Source organism: Perna viridis, chromosome 1 (genome assembly GCF_037379345.1).
Source record: "Perna viridis isolate PV_CMFRI_1.1 ecotype Kerala chromosome 1, ASM3737934v1, whole genome shotgun sequence".
Lineage (NCBI taxonomy): Eukaryota > Metazoa > Mollusca > Bivalvia > Mytilida > Mytilidae > Perna > Perna viridis.
In genome coordinates, this window is record NC_142445.1 from 71,084,477 (window position 1) to 71,109,304 (window position 24,828).

General features: G+C 33.9%; 2 protein-coding genes across 6 annotated transcripts in view; both read right to left on the bottom strand.

Moving 5' to 3' along the window:
- Nucleotides 1-5,335: 5,335 nt before the first annotated feature.
- On the bottom strand, nucleotides 5,336-12,384 carry LOC148630237 (tartrate-resistant acid phosphatase type 5-like). Its single transcript, XM_088563956.1, has 6 exons — nucleotides 12,308-12,384; nucleotides 9,405-9,613; nucleotides 8,985-9,112; nucleotides 8,433-8,633; nucleotides 7,253-7,400; nucleotides 5,336-6,985 (listed from the first exon to the last, which is right to left on the bottom strand). Exons 1-6 carry the CDS (start codon nucleotides 12,354-12,356, stop codon nucleotides 6,734-6,736), a joined length of 987 nt encoding a protein of 328 aa, XP_088420082.1. The 5' UTR covers nucleotides 12,357-12,384; the 3' UTR covers nucleotides 5,336-6,733.
- Nucleotides 12,385-18,171: 5,787 nt separating this feature from the next.
- LOC148630238 (prostaglandin E2 receptor EP4 subtype-like) overlaps nucleotides 18,172-24,828 on the bottom strand; it is a 124,770-nt gene continuing 118,113 nt past the window's right edge. For 3 of the 5 annotated variants that reach the window (XM_088563982.1, XM_088563966.1, XM_088563973.1), the window contains exon 3: nucleotides 19,360-20,137. In XM_088563982.1, coding sequence (XP_088420108.1) covers nucleotides 19,685-20,137 — 453 coding nt within the window. In that variant the 3' untranslated portion in view covers nucleotides 19,360-19,684. Of the gene's footprint in view, nucleotides 18,464-18,549; nucleotides 19,083-19,359; nucleotides 20,138-24,828 lie in introns of those variants that run through there. The other 2 variants (XR_015919159.1, XM_088563992.1) reach the window with 2 other exon arrangements.

Below are 24,828 nucleotides of genomic sequence, written 5' to 3' on the forward strand. Positions count from 1 at the left end.
TGGTCATTCAACAGTAAAATCTGTCTTCAATCATTGGTTATAGTAACACTGGTCATTCTACAGTAAAATCTGTCTTCAATCATTGGTTATAGTAACACTGGTCATTCAACAGTAAAATCTGTCTTCAATCATTGGTACAGTTATAGTAACACTGGTCATTCTACAGTAAAATCTGTCTTCAATAATTGGTACAGTTATAATAACACTGGTCATTCTACAGTAAAATCTGTCTTCAATCATTGGTTATAGTAACACTGGTCATTCAACAGTAAAATCTGTCTTCAATCATTGGTACAGTTATAGTAACACTGGTCATTCTACAGTAAAATCTGTCTTCAATCATTGGTACAGTTATAGTAACACTGGTCATTCTACAGTAAAATCTGTCTTCAATCATTGGTTATAGTAACACTGGTCATTCAACAGTAAAATCTGTCTTCAATCATTGGTTATAGTAACACTGGTCATTCAACAGTAAAATCTGTCTTCAATCATTAGTACAGTTATAGTAACACTGGTCATTCTACAGTAAAATCTGTCTTCAGTCATTGGTTATAGTAACACTGGTCATTCAACAGTAAAATCTGTCTTCAATCATTGGTTATAGTAACACTGGTCATTCAACAGTAAAATCTGTCTTCAGTCATTGATTATAGTAACACTGGTCATTCAACAGTAAAATCTGTCTTCAATCATTGGTACAGTTATAGTAACACTGGTCATTCTACAGTAAAATCTGTCTTCAATCATTGGTTATAGTAACACTGGTCATTCATCAGTAAAATCTGTCTTCAATCATTGGTTATAGTAACACTGGTCATTCAACAGTAAAATCTGTCTTCAATCATTGGTACAGTTATAATAACACTGGTCATTCTACAGTAAAATCTGTCTTCAATCATTGGTTATAGTAACACTGGTCATTCAACAGTAAAATCTGTCTTCAATCATTGGTACAGTTATAGTAACACTGGTCATTCCACAGTAAAATCTGTCTTTAATCATTGGTTATAGTAACACTGGTCATTCTACAGTAAAATCTGTCTTCAATCATTGGTTATAGTAACACTGGTCATTCAACAGTAAAATCTGTCTTCAATCATTGGTACAGTTATAGTAACACTGGTCATTCTACAGTAAAATCTGTCTTCAATCATTGGTTATAGTAACACTGGTCATTCTACAGTAAAATCTGTCTTCAATCATTGGTTATAGTAACACTGGTCATTCAACAGTAAAATCTGTCTTCAATCATTGGTTATAGTAACACTGGTCATTCTACAGTAAAATCTGTCTTCAATCATTGGTTATAGTAACACTGGTCATTCTACAGTAAAATCTGTCTTCAATCATTGGTTATAGTAACACTGGTCATTCAACAGTAAAATCTGTCTTCAATCATTGGTTATAGTAACACTGGTCATTCAACAGTAAAATCTGTCTTTAATCATTGGTTATAGTAACACTGGTCATTCAACAGTAAAATCTGTCTTCAATCATTGGTACAGTTATAGTAACACTGCTCATTCTACAGTAAAATCTGTCTTCAATCATTGGTACAGTTATAATAACACTGGTCATTCTACAGTAAAATCTGTCTTCAATCATTGGTTATAGTAACACTGGTCATTCAACAGTAAAATCTGTCTTCAATCATTGGTACAGTTATAGTAACACTGGTCATTCTACAGTAAAATCTGTCTTCAATCATTGGTACAGTTATAGTAACACTGGTCATTCTACAGTAAAATCTGTCTTCAATCATTGGTTATAGTAACACTGGTCATTCAACAGTAAAATCTGTCTTCAATCATTGGTTATAGTAACACTGGTCATTCTACAGTAAAATCTGTCTTCAATCATTGGTTATAGTAACACTGGTCATTCAACAGTAAAATCTGTCTTCAATCATTGGTACAGTTATAGTAACACTGGTCATTCTACAGTAAAATCTGTCTTCAGTCATTGATTATAGTAACACTGGTCATTCAACAGTAAAATCTGTCTTCAGTCATTGATTATAGTAACACTGGTCATTCAACAGTAAAATCTGTCTTCAATCATTGGTACAGTTATAGTAACACTGGTCATTCTACAGTAAAATTTGTCTTCAATCATTGGTTATAGTAACACTGGTCATTCTACAGTAAAATCTGTCTTCAATCATTGGTTATAGTAACACTGGTCATTCTACAGTAAAATCTGTCTTCAATCATTGGTTATAGTAGCACTGGTCATTCTACAGTAAAATCTGTCTTCAATCATTGGTTATAGTAACACTGGTCATTCAACAGTAAAATCTGTCTTCAATCATTGGTACAGTTATAGTAACACTGGTCATTCTACAGTAAAATCTGTCTTCAATCATTGGTACAGTTATAGTAACACTGGTCATTCTACAGTAAAATCTGTCTTCAATCATTGGTTATAGTAACACTGGTCATTCTACAGTAAAATCTGTCTTCAATCATTGGTTATAGTAACACTGGTCATTCTACAGTAAAATCTGTCTTCAATCATTGGTTATAGTAACACTGGTCATTCTACAGTAAAATCTGTCTTCAATCATTGGTTATAGTAGCACTGGTCATTCTACAGTAAAATCTGTCTTCAATCATTGGTTATAGTAACACTGGTCATTCTACAGTAAAATCTGTCTTCAATCATTGGTACAGTTATAGTAACACTGGTCATTCTACAGTAAAATCTGTCTTCAATCATTGGTACAGTTATAGTAACACTGGTCATTCTACAGTAAAATCTGTCTTCAATCATTGGTACAGTTATAGTAACACTGGTCATTCTACAGTAAAATCTGTCTTCAATCATTGGTACAGTTATAGTAACACTGGTCATTCTACAGTAAAATCTGTCTTCAATCATTGGTACAGTTATAGTAACACTGGTCATTCTACAGTAAAATCTGTCTTCAATCATTGGTTATAGTAACACTGGTCATTCATCAGTAAAATCTGTCTTCAATCATTGGTTATAGTAACACTGGTCATTCAACAGTAAAATCTGTCTTCAATCATTGGTACAGTTATAATAACACTGGTCATTCTACAGTAAAATCTGTCTTCAATCATTGGTTATAGTAACACTGGTCATTCAACAGTAAAATCTGTCTTCAATCATTGGTTATGGTAACACTGGTCATTCATCAGTAAAATCTGTCTTCAATCATTGGTACAGTTATAATAACACTGGTCATTCTACAGTAAAATCTGTCTTCAATCATTGGTACAGTTATAGTAACACTGGTCATTCTACAGTAAAATCTGTCTTCAATCATTGGTTATAGTAACACTGGTCATTCATCAGTAAAATCTGTCTTCAATCATTGGTTATAGTAACACTGGTCATTCTACAGTAAAATCTGTCTTCAATCATTGGTACAGTTATAATAACACTGGTCATTCTACAGTAAAATCTGTCTTCAATCATTGGTTATAGTAACACTGGTCATTCAACAGTAAAATCTGTCTTCAATCATTGGTACAGTTATAGTAACACTGGTCATTCTACAGTAAAATCTGTCTTCAATCATTGGTACAGTTATAATAACACTGGTCATTCCACAGTAAAATCTGTCTTCAATCATTGGTTATAGTAACACTGGTCATTCAACAGTAAAATCTGTCTTCAATCATTGGTACAGTTATAGTAACACTGGTCATTCTACAGTAAAATCTGTCTTCAATCATTGGTACAGTTATAATAACACTGGTCATTCCACAGTAAAATCTGTCTTCAATCATTGGTTATAGTAACACTGGTCATTCAACAGTAAAATCTGTCTTCAATCATTGGTTATAGTAACACTGGTCATTCTACAGTAAAATCTGTCTTCAATCATTGGTTATAGTAACACTGGTCATTCAACAGTAAAATCTGTCTTCAATCATTGGTTATAGTAACACTGGTCATTCAACAGTAAAATCTGTCTTTAATCATTGGTTATAGTAACACTGGTCATTCAATGCTGTAGAGAAACATCAATGAGAGAACAATCCACAAATTTCTGAAGAACAAAACTTCAAAAAGAGGTCACTTTCCATTGATGCAGAAACATAACCTTTTGCTTATATCACAGTCTGCTCATACAGTACATAGTCTATCAGTTATCAAACTCTTAATCTGCCATTTAATTAGACCTAATAATCAGTATGTAAGTGACAAATGTCAGTCAAACTGTGAATGTGATATCAATACAGTAATGTCACATTAGTCCTGTTCAAAGACATTCAATACAGTCAATGTCAAATTGGTCCTGTTCAGAGACATTCAATACTTCAATACAGTCAATGTCAAATTAGACCCGTTCAAAGACATTCAATACAGTTCATGTCAAATTAGTCCCATTCAAAGACATTCAATACAGTCAATGTCAAATTAGACCCATTCAAAGACATTCAATACAGTCAATGTGAAATTGGACCCATTCAAAGACATTCAATACAGTCAATGTCACATGAGTCCTATTCAAAGACAATCAATACAGTCAATGTCAAATTAGTCCTGATCAAAGACATTCAATACAGTCAATGTCAAATTAGTCCTGATCAAAGATATTCTATCTATAATGAGATATACCATAAATGTCAATTTATGTAGAGACAGTTATAGAATGAAGTTGTAAAGTAAACATAAAACAACAAATAGTTCCTGGTAGCTGAGTAACTCATTAACCTTATATATCTATCATATCTATCAGAATAACATATGTAAACTGTGAGTAGCTATTCTAAAAGAATTCTACATGTCTGTCATTCAAACAGATTGTTCAAGAAAAAAAACCCAGAAAAACAATGGAAGAAAGAAGAATATTTCCAGCAAGAACGTTCATTCTACAATGAAATACAGAAACAGATAAACAGTAGTATATAACTGTTCTGGTATATAAAGATATCCACAATTATACTTGGTAAATTAAAAACTCCATGGATACAATCAAGTAAAACCTTTTGATACAATTAACTTTGTTCCAACACTAAATGTTTGTGTTAATATACCAATGTATTGCTAAAGCAAGCTAGAATTAACCATTAAGATATTCACTATGGATATATTCTATAGGTATCTGAAATGTTCTCTCTGCATCAGAGTTTTGTTCAAGGCATTAATTCATAATTGCAGATACCAATTATATTGTATGGCTTTGATGAACGTATTCATTTCTATACCAAACCAAATGCTATTTTTACAACACTGCAAACACATACTGACTGAAACAATTAAATGCTAGAATGACAAACCCATTGCCAAACAATTTTCATTTGGTTTAATGCAAAGTAAAAAAAAATAGAAAGTGTTTAAATCATAAATATACAGATGTATTTGGCACAGTTTATTGATCATTCTTATACCTAATAATTTATATCTAATATCAAATAATCATACAGAATGTAAACTTCAATCTCATCATTACATATAACATCAAATAAAAACACATCAAAAGTAAAACCATACCAGTGCCGTTTTACAACTCAAGACATTGCATCATTGTTCCCAGCAGCACAGCTGAAATATTTGAAATTGAGTTCAGAACACATTTTGTAATAAACATTCATAGAAGAACCCTCATCATACCAATAACAAGTAAAAAAGGACATATGGGTCATGAAACACTTTTTGGAATGTTAAGTAAAAAGCCAGTAAAAATCAGGTTTTCCAGAGTAAAGGATATTAGATATTTATGTATAGCACCACAATATTTATCTCAGAAATCTATCAAATATTGATTCATGATAATAATAACAGAAAACATTTAAATATATTAACTTTCTATATGATAAAAAGGTAATTGCATGAATGGAATACGTCTTATCCCTTATACATGAATTAATAAGGAATTTATCCCTTGCAGAATATAATAAATAAATAAATATTTATTCGTTCAAACACATTTGCAATAAATGACTATGACACAATACACAATATATATGTGTATTATACAATGCTGTAAAATATTCCACAATATTTTTGTAATCAATTATCAATATACATATACTGGCCATTTTCAAAAGGATTTATAGGCAAAAAATATACTTCTATCTTCTATGTATTTGAATTTTAGTTATGACTTAAATTTCTAATTAAAGATATAGAAAATTAAGTTACTTGAGAGACTAGCATATGGAACACAATTTAAAAAGGGGATTGATTAAATCTGGAATATGAAGATGACCTTGTTAGTAAATTCCCTTTGCTTTAAAGCTTTCTACTGATACATTACAACCAATAAAAATATTGTACAAAGGGATCATAAACAATACTGTTATACATACTTAGTCAAGAAAGACACATGGTATAATGTTGGCACAAATTTCACAACCTTGGAACATCATCAAAACTAGAACATTGAATAACTCTATACAAAGATAAACTTGTAAGTAGTTATCATGATAATAATTCTCCATATAAATAGAGTTCAATATGATAAAAAAGAATTGTGAATAGACAATCAATATCAATAAATTAAAATTAATTCTGTAATTTGATTGGACAAACTTATTTTTGTTATCCAATAAATTACCCGTTATTTCATGGGAGACATACACATATGCATTGGGTTGATTTGATAAATTGCTGTTTTACTGTCATTTTTTCCAGGAGAAATAGTATAATTACATTGTATAAGAGATGAATGTAAGGACAAAGCTTACTATACTGTTAACAGGAATAATTAACACTCAAATGATCAGAGATAAAAAAAAAATAGTATGAATTACTAGAATCCAGCTCTGGGATACAAGACATACTGGTAAAGGTTCTTCCCCTCTCCATTGACAAATGTCCATGTCAAGTTACTGGCCATCGCCTCAACATAGGCAAAACCCCCTAAACCTCTCTCCTCAGCCCAGAAAAACTTGGACGAATCCTTTGGTACTTTGTCTTTATGTTTGTTACTACCATCAGCGAAGTTAGCTCCACCACTTACTAAGTAGTTCATCTTTAGGCCAGGTCTTGTCACTAACAGATGCTGAAAAATGAATAAATTTGTCCTAAAGTATAGGAATCACTTGGTTCAAAGGGGATTAAAACATATCTGAATATGTAATCTATGTGGATAATTAATTATTAACAGACATGGAAATTATGAATCACTGATTTTAATCCAAAAGTAAAGTTATTCATTGTTATTGGTAACTTCAAGACTTTTAGGATATAAAAATAAGTTACCTTCGAAGTGTGACAAAGACCTCAAAGTAAATGGATTAACAAACCTAATCTGATGTATTGAGAATACCTGTAAATTATGATCATGTCCAGACAGGTAGGCAGTAATCTTATATTGTTGTAAGGTGGGTAACAATTTATCAATCAGACAATCTGTTGGCCCATGTTCTGCTATAGAGTAAACTGGGTAATGTCCTGCCACAAATAAATATGGAGCCCTGGAATAAGGAGGTAACTAAATTACACTGGTACTGGTAAAAACAAATATACTGACCTTTGAAAGTTTGTTTGTTTGTTTGTTTGTTGGGGTTTAACGTCCGAGCAGCAATATTTCAGCTATATTCAGACAATGAACATGAAATGGATGATAAAATGAACATGAAATGAAAAAAAAAGGATGGGTCACAAGGATAATAGGGTCGACAAATTTTGATTGCCACTTGAAAAAGGGGGGTGGGTAAGGTAGGGCAATTTAGCCTCCTGTGGCAGAGCGCAAAGGTTCCTACTCCTATCGAACACCACAGCAGGGTTCTTTAACATGCGAGGAACGTGGAATCTTTCCCAACACGGTGCACCACTATGGTTTGCGGTCAGGTTTTCCGTATTATAGCCTGACAACCCCAGCATGTAACATGCCAGGGGTACCCCATTCCACCACCTGGGGCACACATCCCAGTTGCTCTGTGGGCAGAGCGCCTAGTCCCCGGCTAGGTTTCCGAGCACTATTTAGTCGCCTTATACGACAAGCTTAGCGCTGCTGCAGGCCTATTCTTTTAACACCCGGACCTGCATGGGGCGACCTTTGAAAGAGACCAGAAATAAAGAGAAAGGGTAGTTACATTTTATTCTGTAGTATGTCAGGTAGAATTGGTAACTTTACCCCTTTGTTCTAAAATTAGAAAAAAAAAATGTTATACTGTAAACATACTAATTTATGGGATTCTGTAAAGTAAACATATTCGCCAGTATCAATTTTCATGGTTAAAAATAGAGTTTTGCGAAATGTTAAAATCAATTTCACACGTACTATTTTTGCAGTTTTCTGACCATCATAAAAATAGCAAAAATTAGCATGTTTACCATACATGATCAATACAATTGACACATTTTCTAAATAAGAAATATTCTAGAAAAAGTGGCACAATGACTAAGAAAAAGACCAAGCGATTACAAAAACTCGCATGGATCTTTTTCATATGTTACATGTGATTCTTGAAAACAGGTATTTGGTAAGATCTGTGTTTCCTTACTTGCTCATCTGAATCTGCTTTTTAATCCACATCAGCTGATCATCAGCAGCATTCTGATTGGATGGTCCTTTTGGTTGTTTTCCTAGAAAATCATGGTCACTGTTACCACACAAAACTACTGTGTCAATCATGATAATATCAACACTGGACTGGGAACCAGGAACTGTGAAATTCAGTTTGTAGTAATAATCTGGGAATACCCTGAAATATACAGGACATTACAGTTGCTTTGAAGTAACAATCAGAAAATTCCATGAAGCCAAATGAATATCACATTTAACATGAAATAGGATCATCGTTTTCTCTATTAGCAAGCATCTGACAACAATCATCTGATATCTAAGTATCACAAAAGTTTCAAAATCTGTTGAACAGTTTTGAAGCAGTTTTGCTTTCAAGGTAAATGGACAGACAGATTGATGGACAATGAATGGACGTGGTGACCCATGTATAAATTAAGCTCCCATTATTTGCTCAAAGGGATATGATAAACCAGTTGCATTTCACTCCTATCCACACAAATCTGGACAATGAACTCTTCAAAATACTTACCATCGTGGTTCTCTTTTTGAGTAGGCAATCTGTGCTGATACATTGCCATTATGATCATGGTTTCCAGCCACTAGATAAAATGGTATCTTTTGAAGTGCTGGATCTGTAAACACCTTGTCAAATGTATTCTGTAAAGGGATCAAAATATAAACATTATTGCTTCTCATCACCATGGTATTAGACAAACTACTGTTATAGACAGATGGGTATGATATCTAAATAAAAAATTGAAAGAAGCCAGTATTCTCTTCAATATGACAGAATTTGAATGCTAGTATACAATGCACTTAAATTATCATTGTGGTTGATATATTTGAATGGTTAATAAATATTTTTATTCTTATATATTCTATACATGTAAATTATTGATTAAAGTATAGATCTCTTGTACAACACAAAAATTACTACTTAATTTCTAACCTTAAACCTTGGATCATCAACTGACTTCACACCATCAAAATAGAAGTTGTCACCAAGAGCTAGGTTAAACTGTGTGCCATATGTTGTAGTCAACTTGGCCATAGACTTGGCTGTACCTTTCTCTATAGGTGTAGTGTAAGGTGGTGTTGGTAGTCCACCCCAGTCTCCCATTACCAAAAAGCGTAAACTGTCTACAGCTAGGCATAATTCTGAAGCATTAAAGTGTAAATCATGTGAATTTCCCATCTAATCAAGTGTCATGAACCTATAAGAAAACACAGCACAGATATTTTTTTTATTTAGATTCTGTATAAATACTGCTATAGTTTAGCATATTTTTATTTCCGTGCAGGTCCGGGTGTTAAAAGAATAGGCCTGCAGCAGCGCTAAGCTTGTCGTAAAAGGCGACTAAATAGTGCTCAGAAACCTAGCCGGGGGCTAGGCGCTCTGCCCACAGAGCAACTGGGATGTGTGCCCCAGGTGGTGGAATGGGGTACCCCTGGCATGTTACATGCTGGGGTTGTCAGGCTATAATACGGAAAACCTGACCGCAAACCATAGTGGTGCACCGTGTTGGGAAAGATGCCACGTTCCTCGCACGTTAAAGAACCCTGCTGTGGTATTCGATAGGAGTAGGAACCTTTGCGCTCCGCCACAGGAGGCTAAATTGCCCTACCTTACCCATCCCCCTTTTTTCCAGTGGCAATCAAAATTTGTCAACCCTATTATCCTTGTGACCCATCCTTTTTTTTTCTTCATTTCATGTTCATTTTATCATTCATTTCATGTTCATTGTCTGAATATAGCTGAAATATTGCTGCTCGGACGTTAAACCCCAACAAACAAACAAGCATATTTTTATTTATGGGTTGAATTAAATTCCATAGTGCTGTCTTAAAACATATGGTACTGTATAAAAAATAAAGCACATTTTTAAGTCGCTAATATTGTTAACGACTTCTTGCACTCGTAATTTCAGCACTTTATATTTGCATATGATTTGTAATAATTATATATTTATACTCCACATAATGCTGCATATCTTTGCCATGTTTACCACCAGAGCGTCATAGTTCTAGATACATACGAGATAAAAATGTACCTCTTAAATATCATACACATGTGTTCTATAAGTGTTTCTTGCTTGTATGAGAATGGGAAATTTACATGAAATGATAGGTTAGTACTGAACATTACCCAGTTTCCGATTCAGGAACAGTGACTTGTTACGAGACTATGTGCCATATACATTAGCAGGACCTTGATATCTATGAATATTCATTGCCAGTTGTTAAATTTGGTTCCCAATCTAGTTCTCTGGACAATATCATAAGTGACCCAAAGATCGTTACAACATACTTCTTTTAAAAAATATCATACACATGTCTATGTGTGTTTTTTTTTGCTTGTATGAAAACGAGAAGTTTACATTAAAATGGAATGATGGGTTAGCATTGAATTTATGTAATATCGATTCAAACGCAGGGATTCATTACAATTGACTATATATAGGTCATATATATTATAAGGACCCCGATATCTACATATAGCCATTGCCAGTTGTTTCATCTGGTTCCGGGTATTGAAAACATTCGGGTCAACACGCTTACAAAAGAGGATGCAATCATATCAGTGGAACGAAGATTTTAGCGGAAGTCATCTGAATTTAGAGCATATCACATTGGTGCCATTTTGGATGTTGAAAGTAAGCTTAAATCGGTGACAGAGAATATTTGATGATTAATGACTTAGAAAACTTCAGTCTTTGATTAGTAAAGAAGGACTATCACTGGTAAGTACATATAAAATTATTGTACTTTTAATATTGAGGACATATTTTTATTTCAAAATATCGTACTTCATTTTTGACATCACATTTTAAAATGTTAACCTATTTACAACATATTATTTTATAAAAATGTTTATTTTTTAATATAGATAAAGCTATATATTATATCTTGATGACAATAGGATATGTAAAAATATGGGTATTATGGCAGGGCAGCCTACCTGGGTTGTAGTAGGTAGTGAGATTTAAATAGCCAGTTAACTGACTTGGCTAAAGGATTAATTCTTTAGCCGAATTGGTTTGCTGCTGGCTTGTCACCAAGTGGTCTAGGGTTCGATCCTTGGTGGCAGAGTATAATTTTGTGAGTCAAATCATGCTCTCCTGTTACATTTGGCGCCCAACTAAAAAACCCATGGGGTGTGGTTAGCTATTGAGTTAGTGTTAGAGTCGTTCGTGGTACGAAGACTCTTAAGGTGGGGGGAAATGTGGCAGCACGGCCTACCTGCGTAGTAGTATGTAGTGAGATTTAAATAGCCAGTTAATTGACTTGGCTAAAGGATTAAATCTTTAGCCGAATCGGTTTGTCGCTGGCTTGCCACCGAGCGGTCTAGGGTTTGATCCTCAGTGGCGAAGTATACTTTTGTGAGTCAAATCATGCTCTCCCGTTACAGTATCATAAAAAAATTGCTCTGTAAATTCAAATTTGAAAACAAAAACCTTTGGAATAGGCTACGGATTAAAAACATGTCCTTTTTTATCACAAAAATTGAATTTCAAGAGTTTAAGAAGTAGTATTACAGCTGTACATTATTTTCCCTGCTTGGATTCCTTTGCCAAACCAAAAACACATAAAAGCCAATAATTAAGCTCTAGCGAAAGGCTAATGTTTATTGTGGTTGCCCTCCAGCGTAGCACAAACAAAAGATTTAAACAGAAATTACTCAGCAAACGTTGGAGCAATGTAACTTATGAATGTCGTTTATTCATAAATACACTCTCATTCCCACTCCAAAGTCATTGATAAAATTTCCTGTTTCCTTGTAGGTACATAGTATTAACAGATATGATGAAATTATTCAAGTCTGTGCAATAGCAATACTTATATAATGCTCACCTAACTGCAACAGAATCAACAAGACTTTCAAATATATGAAAGCTGACATTTTTCAGTCATGTGATATTTCATCATATGATGTATCAAATAACCCTATAAAGAAAAATCGGACTTCATAGTATTCGTCCTTTATTGGTGAACCTATGCAATAATTTCGATTATTTGAGTTTATGTAATTAGTGGTGGTCACCTTGTAGTGACCACTCTGTCTGTCCGTCCGTACGTTACAAAACGTGTCCGGACTATATTGTTTTTTGTCTTTTGATGTAGGCTTTTGATATTTGACATGTGGGTAGATCACCTAAAGCCGATGTGTCGAGTACCATGGATATTGGCCTTTGACCTTGAAATTTGATCTCAAGGTCAAATTCCTGTTTTATTTATTTTAATTTTTTTTCGTGTCTTGGCTGTAACATTTTGTTTTTAATGTAAGCTTTTGATATTTTGGCATGTGGATAGATCAACTAAAGAAAATGTGTCGCATGCCATGGATATTGGCCTGTGACTTTAAACTTTGACCTCGAGGTTTTTCACTGACAAAGTCGTACCGTGCTGTATTTTTTTTTATCTTTCAATTTTGGCTTTTGATATTTGGCATGTGATAAGATCACACAAAGACGATGTGTCGCTAACATTGGACATTGGTCGCTAACATTGGACATTGGACTGTGACCCTGAACTTTGACCTCAAGGTTAAAGTTATGTTTTTTGGTGACAAACTTGTGTTCAGGCTGTAACTCGTTTGTCTTTCGAAATTTGGCATTTGGGTAGATCACGTACAGACAATGTGTTGCGTACCATGGATAGTGGCCTATGACCTTGAAATTCGACCTCAATGTCAAATTCCTGTTTTCCTTTTTTTCGTTGACAAACTCTTGTCCAAGCTGTCACTTTTTGTTTTTTGTTTCACCTTAATCAAAGTCGTGTATATGGCTTAATTGTCACGACGGTCCCACAGAGATGTATTCCTTCTCAATGATTTCTAGTTTATTTTTTAATCTTGAACTTCCTAAGTAATTGGTTGTATGCTGCTGAAGAATGATAACTTCTGTAAACACGTGTACAGCATGCCGAAATTTGCAATATTTATAATGATATTATTTAAATAAAAAAAAATGCAATAAATTCGTATTTAAAAACTATTGGGCCGATGGCAATTCGGTTGGACCATAGGTCCCCGAGTATATTCATTAATCCAGTAGTCACACTTATGGGATACTTGTTATTCATAAGACCGATTCTTTTATTTTTTTGCCCCACCCCTTTTTCAAAATCTGATTAAAGAAAATTACACTAATTTCAGTTATCATTGTGTCAATTAATATTAATTAATTAATGACACATATATACTATAAATTATTAAAGTATATGTTTGTTAAGCATTCCCAGTTTACTATCCAAAGCGGACACTGATAATATACAGTTTCAGTATCCGCTTGATTTAAGAAAAAAACGGGGATGTGCGAGAAACTCGGATCTTGTGCCTAAGTAACTATGATACTATTTACCAAAATTTGCCATAGCACAAAATTCGCGAAACCCCTAAAATACTAAAGTTTCGTTCGAATTACAGAGTTGCAGCTCTGTTGATACACTCTAATAGAATCCGATTTGGCTTCTTATTTCGATATGATTGGTTTTGAATACTTAATTCTTGTATACAATTTACGTTTGTATCTTTAACTTTCTTATTACATATCATAGTCACTTATTGTTAGAGTAATCTTTTTTTTCAGGTCTGTATTATAGATTTATTTCTTTTAAAATTTTCTTCAGGAATTTTCAGGGGCGGATCCAGACGTTCGAGACTCACTTTCTGAGAGGCAACAAAAGTGCTGGGATCTAGAATTGGATGCATAACACATAATACACGGTGAATCCGAAATTCAGGACCCGGATACAGAAACAAAATATAATATTTTGGCGTAATTTGTAACAATCAATATTGTGTGCAAAATGATCAAATTTAAAGGGTGGACAGACATGTCTCCTTTTGAATCTGTTTCTAGGAATGTCACCAGTCATTAATTGGGAAACACATTTTCATTTTTTTTACAATTATAATTAATATGTTTCATTATTATTATTACAATGTGTGTACTAACATGGTATAACATACTTGTAGGAGAAAAAATATTGCTCTTTTGCTCTTTACATTTTCCGAAAAGTGGTTTATTGAGATTAAAAAAAAAATAAAAAAATAACAAAAATATTTTTCACGATCCTTAACCTTCTTCTTTATATACCTGAAAGCTATCATACTTGACATCGGTTTTATATTTACGATCATTCTCCCGCTTGGCAGTGTAACGGGGCATATTTGCTATGTTGTTCCTTGTATACCCTAGCCAGGCCCCTCAGATGTACGGAGCCTGTCTGGTATTGAAATTGACTTGATTTAAAGGGTTCTATTAGTTGATATGTTGTTGATATAAACAAGGAAAAATTATGGATTTCTGTATATAGTACTCTAGGCCTGAGCGTCTAACGAGTAAGACAAAGTGACGGACCAATGCAGTACTCTAGGTCTGAGCGTCATGCGAGTGAGACAAAGAGACGGACCCATGTAGTACTCTAGGCCTGAGCGTCGTGCGAGTGAGACAAAGCGACGGACTCGTGCAGTACTCTAGGCTTGGGCATCACATGAGTGAAACAAAGCCACGGACCCATGCAGTACTCTAGGCTTGGGCGTCTTGCGAGTGAGACAAAGCGACGGACTCGTGCAGTACTGTAGGCTTTGGCGTCACGCGAGTGAGACAACGCGACGGACCCATTCAGTACTCTAGGCCTGAGCGTCATGCGAGTGAGACAAAGTGACGGACCCAATGCAGTACTCTAGGCCTGAGCGTCATGCGAGTGAGACAAAGTGACGGACCCATGCAGTACTCTAGGCTTGGGCGTCACGCGAGTGAGTCTGTTATTCTCCGCTTTATTGCGGTCTCTTAATAGACAGGACAGACATCTGTTGAACCTGACAAAAGTACTCCTCAAGTACACTTCTTGTCCAATAAGAGATGTGTTCTTATCTCCCAAAGAACTGTCAGAAGAACTATTTTATGACATATTTTGAACAATTCTAGGACAGTTCTGGAGCTAGTTTTTCTGACAGTTCTAGTAGACCCGGCTCTTGTAGATCTGGATTTGCTCAGCAGAACTGCCAAAAGAGCTTGCTCTACAAGATATGTTGCAATTGAGGCAACTCCGTCGATAGTTTATAAAGAAAGTCCGTTTAAAATAAATATTAATATTTTCGATTAAAATCATTCTGTCTACTATTTGGAGAAAATCGTGCTGTCGTGCTAGTGCATTCAGATACATAATTATGTATATATATATATTAATGCTTTTGAAATCTTCAAGTAGATTTTGGTCGTATTTTTGATTTACGACTTTGTCATATCGAGTGTTCAAGATTGAATTCTCAAATTTTTTTATGATGGCGGATGTTTTATTGCGATTTTTCGTTTTCTTAATCTAATTTGTCAATTACAGATATGTTTAAAATACTTATATTTATTTACTGTGATACATCATGATACAGCATTGAAATGAACTATTTCTTCCTAGTGTTTGACATCTGTCCGGGAGCCTCGATATTGCTGCTAGGTTACATCTGGATTATACTCACTTACAATAAGTCGGGTGTCGCTGGCGGAGCAGGACATGTTTATCCATACAGAGCGCCTGATGTCACTCTTGTTTTTTTTCCGTTTTGTTCTTGTGGGGTTTCATAATGCTAGTGTTTTAGTTCTTCGTGTGACGTTTTATTTTTTTTATCTTTAGTTTTTATGTGTAATATTCGTCTCTTTTTATGTGTTCATGTTAAAGCCATGTTTTTCGGAATTTTACGTATTTGAATCATCCTACTGTACACGGTATTGTTTGTGGGGATTTATAACAGAGCCAACTCTACTGCTATAGAAACACATGCTTTGTTAGGTTTCAAATTTAAAGAACATCAATCGTCTATGTTTATGTGTAGTTTTGATTTAGTTATTATTTTTAGATTCTAAGTACTGAAACATTTTGTTCATATAGCTTTGATATTAGACAAGAATTTGTTTAATAAGTTACCATTAAGTCTGGGAATTATGAACATTTTCTAGAACCATTTTATCAATTTTCATTTCGAATTAATCTTTTCCTAATTTTTTTCATGTTTATTTCTCTGTATTTCTATGAGTTTTTGAGGTTGGATGTTGATATATGTAGCTGCTGAGAAACTTCTTTTCATGTTGCATAATAATTCTTGACTGCTGTGTATTCCTAAAGAAAGCTGATTGGAAATGTAAATATTGTTAATATTCCTCGTTTCCAAGATTCTTATCGTAGAAGTCCGTTCTTACATACCGGTGCTATCCCATTATTATATGTGTATTGATGCTTGGTATTATAGGCCCAAGTACATCGAAAAGAGTTGTGGAGAGTGCAATTGGAATATATGTAGTTTAGTGATTTGGCACAGTTTGAGACGGGTTCGAAACAATGAACAGCATTGAAATATGTCCGACACCATTATTTGTTGTCTTACTCCAGATGAGATGTACACGATTAAAAAGACTGATCATATTCCCTTTAAAAGCATTTTTTTGCGGTTTCAGGTAATTAAACCCACGCTTTAAAGGCGGGATATACTGGCTAAACTTTTGTTCGTCGATCTGTCGGCCCGCCTGTCTGTCTGTCACACAATTTTCCTAACTGTTTTCTCTGCAGCAACTTATAAAGCAACCAATGGATATTTTGATACAATCTTCATATTATTATGCCGTATCGTATTTCGGATTTGTGCGACAGAAACTACGTGTTTGCCGACTCAGATTTTGACCATATATGTTTTCGTAAAAGTTACTCTTACATATAACAATCCTTTGATATTTGAAACAAGCTTTATATAGGTGTGCCATATCGTATTATTTAATTTCGGACTTATTTGACAACTTCCTGTTTGCGGACTCGGTTCCACGTGTACTTGTTTCTGTCACTGGATTAAATACCCATGCTAGATTTTGTAGGGACATCACTAATAGGAAATGGCTTACAGATATCGTGTTTGGTTTCGATGAAATTAATAAGTGGTTTCGTATAACGTGGTCGGTTTGCCAGACACATTTCGGTTAGATCGTTTGTATTCAAGACACCAATAGTCACAAATAATGACAATCTGTATCTGTGATGAATAGCAGTTTCTTAATCACTTATGGTATGGATGATTCAGGCCACTCTCCTTTTTGACTTATAAAACCATTATTTTTTTTTTATTTTCTTATCTAATCAAAGGATCATGTTTTGTTAGTATATAGGTCTATATTTTCATAATTAGTTAAGGTTATTTTTTTGTAAATTATTCTTCGTGCTGATGTAACCACCGATTTACCGATTAAGACACTTTAGCATGCATCACCACCGGTCTATTCACGCCACACATAGAAGAGGGGGGTTAGCACGCTGTAAAACCTAGATTTACGTTAACCCACTATTTCGTAGGAAATGTCTGTAGCAAGTCAGGACCATTACGGTAACAGCTACATGTACTCCAGTGGTGTGATATCTACATGTATTTTGTCAGATTCAATCTGGACTTGATTATTGATCGAATTAGTGTTCGATGATTTTGTTGTGATCCTCCTTATTCAGATATTGTTCATGCTTTTGACATGTATGATTTTAGATAGCGTGGTATGTATTTCCCACAGTTTTAGATTCAGGTGTTGTTCATGCTTTTTGACATGTGTATCCTAGTTTTCGTTCGTGTTCTTAGCATGTGTATATAGAGTTGTATTTGTTTTTCCCAGTTTAAAGTTTCAGATATACTGTATTTTTAGACATTGCATTCTAATATACATCAGATAATTTGAGTTGTTCTGGAAGTATGGCTAGAACTATTGAAATTATAGGTTTCGGTGCGTATAAGTAGTTGTAAAATAGTTATTTTAAATATTGTAATTTCGACATGTGATATTTTAGATTAGTAGGTTAAAGTTGTGATTATTTTTGTTTGCACAACATATCCAGTAGTTTTAACAAAGCTTCACTTGATTTGTGTTGAACAGGTGCAATGAATGAGGTATCACACATCAGACGTAGCTTGCAGTCCCTAATTACATTCATCTGCCCAATCCAGTCATGCATTTGAAATGCTAGACAAACCTTCCATTCCTATTAATAAGATTGAGATAATACATAAAAACCGAAGCGACCACAACATATATTTACAGTTAGTAAAGTTATAGCAATATGCCATTTGTCGTGACATGTATGCCATAATTAAGGTAGAAATGAATTATTGGCCGTGCTCGTTAGGGGATTACGTTATATTTGAATCTTCATAATAAGGTTACCAGTCCTCCTGAAGTGGTAACGATTTCCCTTATTGAGTGAATATTATTCCAAGGGCGTTTAAACGCACTTTTCATTCAGTAACTAAGTTAAATAAACATTTACGGGATTCTGATCATTGTGATATAGCAGTAATTAAAGCTGACCACGAGGGAAATATGGTGCTTTGAATTCAATCACTTATAAGTAATGATGATTTCATTAAATTACCATTGACAGTCTATATAAATATATAATTCTTGGAAATGTTCTGACGGGGCATTAATATCAACATACCTGTTAAAAACGTGACTATTGAAAAAATCGTATTTCTTACCTAGGGATTAGACATACATACAACGTATCAAGGCCAAACTAATCAGTGCACCATATTACAGGATATACTAAATGCTCAAAATGGTGTTTGACAATTGGCGAAAATAAACAACACAGAGCATAACTGAAATGAAAGCAAGAAGAAAATAATAATTATTATAAATAACAGAGACCCATAAATCGTACTGCTTAAACTATCACATTTTAAATACCGAAATTCTGCACGTTTCCATGAGTTTGGAATGGCGGATCCGGGGGTGACAACCCAACTTTTTATTATCTGCCATTTTCATGTGTAAAAACGGTAAATAATGAACTAGCACCCCTTTTTCTGCGGAACCCCCACAGGCACCCCTCCTTTTTAAAGTATCTGGAACCGCCCCTGGTTTGTTTATAACATGAATGATGATATTCTTTTATTGATAGCATTATCTATAGCGTTTATTTTGTTGCAATTTAAATAATCATTGACATTAATTCAGCCCGTTAGATGGTTGGTTTTATTTTTTCCATTTGGATTTTACCATTATGATTATTTTCCCATGGATATTTCCCCCTAAAATGGTGCACTTTTTATACATCTCTTTGAGGAAATTTTTGTAAGTTTTCTTCCATGAGCAAATCAAATCAGATTCTGAGGACTGTTAGGATTTTGAGCTCTCTTTCTGTATCAGAGGCTGAAAAATCTTCGGTTTCATTTCTTCAAGATTTTGATGCAATGGTATGTCATGGTGGGGTAACTAGTCTGCCGTTGCTATAAGGCGGCGGCGCATGTTTCAATAATAAGTAGAAATTCCGGTCGAGTTCACTTCCCCTTCGTACCATGGTCGGCGTTGATGACGTAATCGTCGAACGTCTGTGTTCCGATTCATACATTGATGAGTAAAGTGACCCTGACCTTGGACGTTTTACTGGAGGGTCACATAAACAATGGAAACAAAAAATACAACATGTATCGTTTTCAATGTCATATTGAGATTTCTGTGGTATTAAGTCTGGATTCTGTCGTATACGACATAACGTCTTGAAGCAGGAAATAACTTTCCAAAGTAATTCTCTTCGCAATAAAATATATACCCACGGATCTAGAATTTGATTCATTGATGCCAAGCGTATCATTAATAAATCAAGTCTTACATTACGTGGTAGTAATTCTGTCTGGTTAATAATCACTCGTGCCTGAAACGAGAAAATAGACTGTGGAAATTATCATGAAACATGGGTAAAACTATTGTTTTAGGCTATAAATTATTAGATTCCAAAAGAACGACCACCTTCTCTGTTGGGTGATCAACTTTGAAAAACGGTAGGTCTAAAGGTCATAACTAAAGGAACTCCGGTAAGTTTTCTACTATAAGATATTAGAACAATTTAGAGGCTTATATTAAAAATACCCCACAATATAGTACTTCCAAAACCTTCATATGATATAAAAAAAAAAACACTTGGCAAAAGTCACATTTTTAATTGTAGAAATATGAAGGCAAATATTTGACATACAAGACTGAGCATTAAAATAGATTTATAACTTTTAATATAGATGTAACATAATAGAAAACTGTATGTGAACTTGGAATAGTTCAAAAATGGAGAATGTCCAATACTATTTCTCTAATAGATTTGTATTTTAAGTAAAGGTAGTCACTGTTTTCTGACATTCTGATCTTGGATTAATTACAGATATAGGTTTACTAATAAAGGATTCATCACTACATCACCATAATGTGACTGTTCTCTTATTTACATCATTTTGGACGCGAAATATATAGACTTGAGAGTTGGACACTAAACAGTCATTAATGTGTACAAGTCAAATGTTGGTTCCGTATTCGTAAATGATAAAAGTTTTGTAACTTAGTTTTATCGCTTTGTCAATGAAATGTCTACAGTAGAAATAAGACATATAACACACAAAGGACAGACTGGCGGGCGTTTCTTATCAAATACTTTGCTTAATATCAAGTTAGCTCTTTTTTGGTGCGAGATATTTTCAATTCCAAAGATGAACATTCTTGGTATTACAATTGTACGATATCGATACACATCAAGATACCAACTGAACATATCTAATGAGAATTGCTAAAAAATACATATATCTTGATGTACTTAATATCAATTACTGATTAATATATGTGAAAATATGTTATAACAGTTACTGAATTAAGTATGCGAGCATATGTAATATCAGTAACCGAAAAAAAAACATCTGATCATACATTATTACCTTGACTGAACAACATACCTGGTCATGTGTTTTACCAGTGACTGAACAACATACCTGGACATGTGTTTTAGCAGTGATTGAACAACTTATCTGGACATGTGTTTTAGCAATGACTGAACAATATATCTGGACATGTGTTATATAGCAGTGATTGAACAACTTATCTGGACATATGTTATAGCAGTGACTGACAAAAAAATCCAAGCATATAAAATAGCATTTACAGAACATGTATACATGTATATGTTATAACAGTAACCGAACAAGACATTTGCATATTTGTTATAGCTATTCTTCAGCAAATGCTCCTTCGTCATGAGACTCTTTTCTCTTGTGTTGGAAGATAATACAAATATTATTCCATGCCATAAATATTTAATTGCTTACACATTCTAAATTCAATTTTATAATTATAGATTCTTTCCGGAAGCGGTTCACGTAGAAAGTCTGACGAAGTGATTTACAATCGGGTAGGATATTTTATTACCGATAAGACCAAATACACATCTACATTGCTAAATTATGGATGAAGCGATTTTAACAACGTCTATTTGTACTGGTCCTTCGTTTGAAGTTGAATGAGAATCATAAACAAACCGGTATTTCATATTGAATATCGATGGTGATGAAGATCGTATTAATTACAAGATTTTAACTTTAGTATCCAATTTCCGTGGCCAAATAATAATACATTGTCAGGACTTTATTTGTCTGTTTACATAGTATTATTTATAATGACATTAAAATGTCAAAGTATGAAATGTTTGCTCATGGGTTGATTCAATGCACATTTAGTACAAAACCATTTCTCCTTTGACTACAGCTGGAAACCGATATAATGGAACCCGATATATACACAATTTACCTCCGGATAAAACCTCTTAAAAGCCGCTTTGTTGAACAATATATTAAAAATCCCAAAACTAGACAGAAATAATTGAAAATATACCAAGGACACCGTAGACATATAATTCTATATAAAGGTCGGAAAGTTAATTAGTAATAGTTATGCCAAATTATGCCTTGTATGTGCAGAAACTGGAATTAATGATAATTTGTTGTCAAAAGTTAAGATGTTAACAAGTATATACATCATTCGGACATTATTTAAAAATTTTAATACTAAATTACGTGATATATCATCTCTTCCCGTTTAATAATAACAATAAAAATACTCAAATGGTTAAAAGATATCACCATTTCTTCCCTTATGGCTTAACAGTAGGAGATCCGAAGGTACATTCTCAATCACAGGATATTATCATCAATCGGATTTGAAGTGGGATCGATCTGTATTGTAGTCTGTATTCTCAAAACTGAACTTAATCCAGACTTATTCATTGAATCTGGTATTCTGTGTATGTTGATTTCCATTTCACGATAAAGCATTGGATATACGGCTAAATACAAGTTATTAGAATATATAAAAGATTACCATTTATCGAATTGCATCAGAACCACGCATACATGAAATGAAACTCACAAATCAAGTCTTACTCGTTGTTATGTGTCACCAAGTAATGCAAAAGTGACAATATATCGGTTATCATATACAGTACTATGGTTTGTGATTGATTAATGCCTTTTCAGTAATTCCTTAGGTGTTCACTAAGGTTGCCTTAACAAATATCACATTTTCTACTTTTTCCCTATAAACCACAAACATATTGCATCTTGATTTGTAGTAATTTATTTCAGTCAACGCCATATACAGTATTTTGGTTGAAATATCGTGTTAAATTTGATTGAAAAGTCAGATTATAACCCTAAACTCAAATTTACACCAGTTTTCAATTATTTGTGAAGTCTGCCCTCATTTCATCAATATATTGATATATATTATACACACAATTATCTACCTCTGGACCAAAAAACAATTGAAAAGATTACAAATATACATAAATGCTGGCAACAATATTTGCAAACCAGACGTACAAAGAAATACAAAGAATTTGTCAAAATGAGAAACCAAGTAAAACGATTAGTACGAAAGGAAAAAAAAAAAAAATGGAACGGGATATAGCAAAAAATGCAAAAGGAGACCCCTAAAAAATGGAAATACGCAAACTCAAAAAGTAAGACCAGAACAGTTATATCAGAACTGAAGCGGAGCGGTAACAACTACCAAAAAATTATCGAGATAAAGCTGAAGTATTGGCAATTTTTTTCATTAGTGTATTCACTAAAGAATCAAGCGATGAAATACCAAAATATCACTTTTAGGATTGAAAGCCATTAAACATGAATACAGAGAAAATATGTTTGAAGAAAAGAATGTGAAAAAGTTGTTAGATGAACTAAATCCTAATAAATCCATGGATTACATCCAAAGGCACTAAAGCAATATAATAGACATACCTCTAACAATGATATTCAACAAGTCCATGTAAACTAGCATTGTTCCAAATATATGGAAACTTGGTAAAATCAGATCCGGGCGACTATGGGTCAGTAAGCTTGACCATAGTGATATTTAAATCAATAGAAAAATTCGTCCGAAATAAAATTGTACACCATATGAATGCAAACAATTTATTCAGTGACATGCAATTTGGATTCATATCCAGTCGGTCAACAACGCTTCAATTACTCGAAGTATAATGGACGAATGGACGGAGATAATGGAGAAGATTGACGATGGTGGTTGTATAAACTCTGTATACATGGATTTTATGAAGGCTTTTGACAAAGTTCCACATAGATGTCTCATAGGGAAATTGAAGAGCTACGGCACTGGAGGGTCAACAGTAAATTGGGTCAGAAACATCGTATCAGAGAGGAAACAAAGAGTGTCAGTAAATGGATCAGAGTCTTCATGCCAAAATGTCACAAGTGGTATACTAAAAGGTAGTGTCCTATGACCTATACTATTTGGATACACATCAACGATATGCCAGACTGTTTTGAGGCCTTATCATATTTATTTGCGGATGACACAAAATTGTACAAAGGAGTCAGGCAGAAACACAGCGATGAGGGCCTGCAATAAGACCTAGACAACCTGCAGAAATTGTCTGATACTTGACTTCACAAATTCCATCCTAAGAAATGTAAGGTAGTGAGCGTCGCAAATTAAAAAGAGGGACGATCTTGACAAAAACTAACATCGATATGACGATGAAGGAAAGGAAATGGACAATCAAATAGAGTTGGATATAGTGGCAGAGATGCCATCATCTATATAGTTCCTACAGTATCCTAGTATAAAGATTTTGAGAAAGAAATATACTGAACATTACATGTAATGTCGAAATCTGTATACACGCTGTATTACCTGAGAGTCCTGTATCAACCCAAGGGCCACCGGCCTGTGGGGTGATATGGGTCGAGGGTTCATACAACATGTGATACAGATTTTAAACATGTCATGTTCATTATATCATATAATTTAACCATATTTTAAGTATGATCTGTGAAGGGGTGCGATATAAGGTATGCGATATAGGCCTAGGGGTGTGTTATAAGGTATGTGATATACGCCTAGGGGTGTGTTATAAGGAATGTAATACAGGGAAGACGATATAGGATTTAAAAAAAAACGCTTGTAAGGCATATCCAAACAAGTTATATTTTAGTCAAAATACTTGATATAACCTAGTAATTGTTAAAGAAAAAAAGGGTAAGCCTATATTAATAAATACTTGTA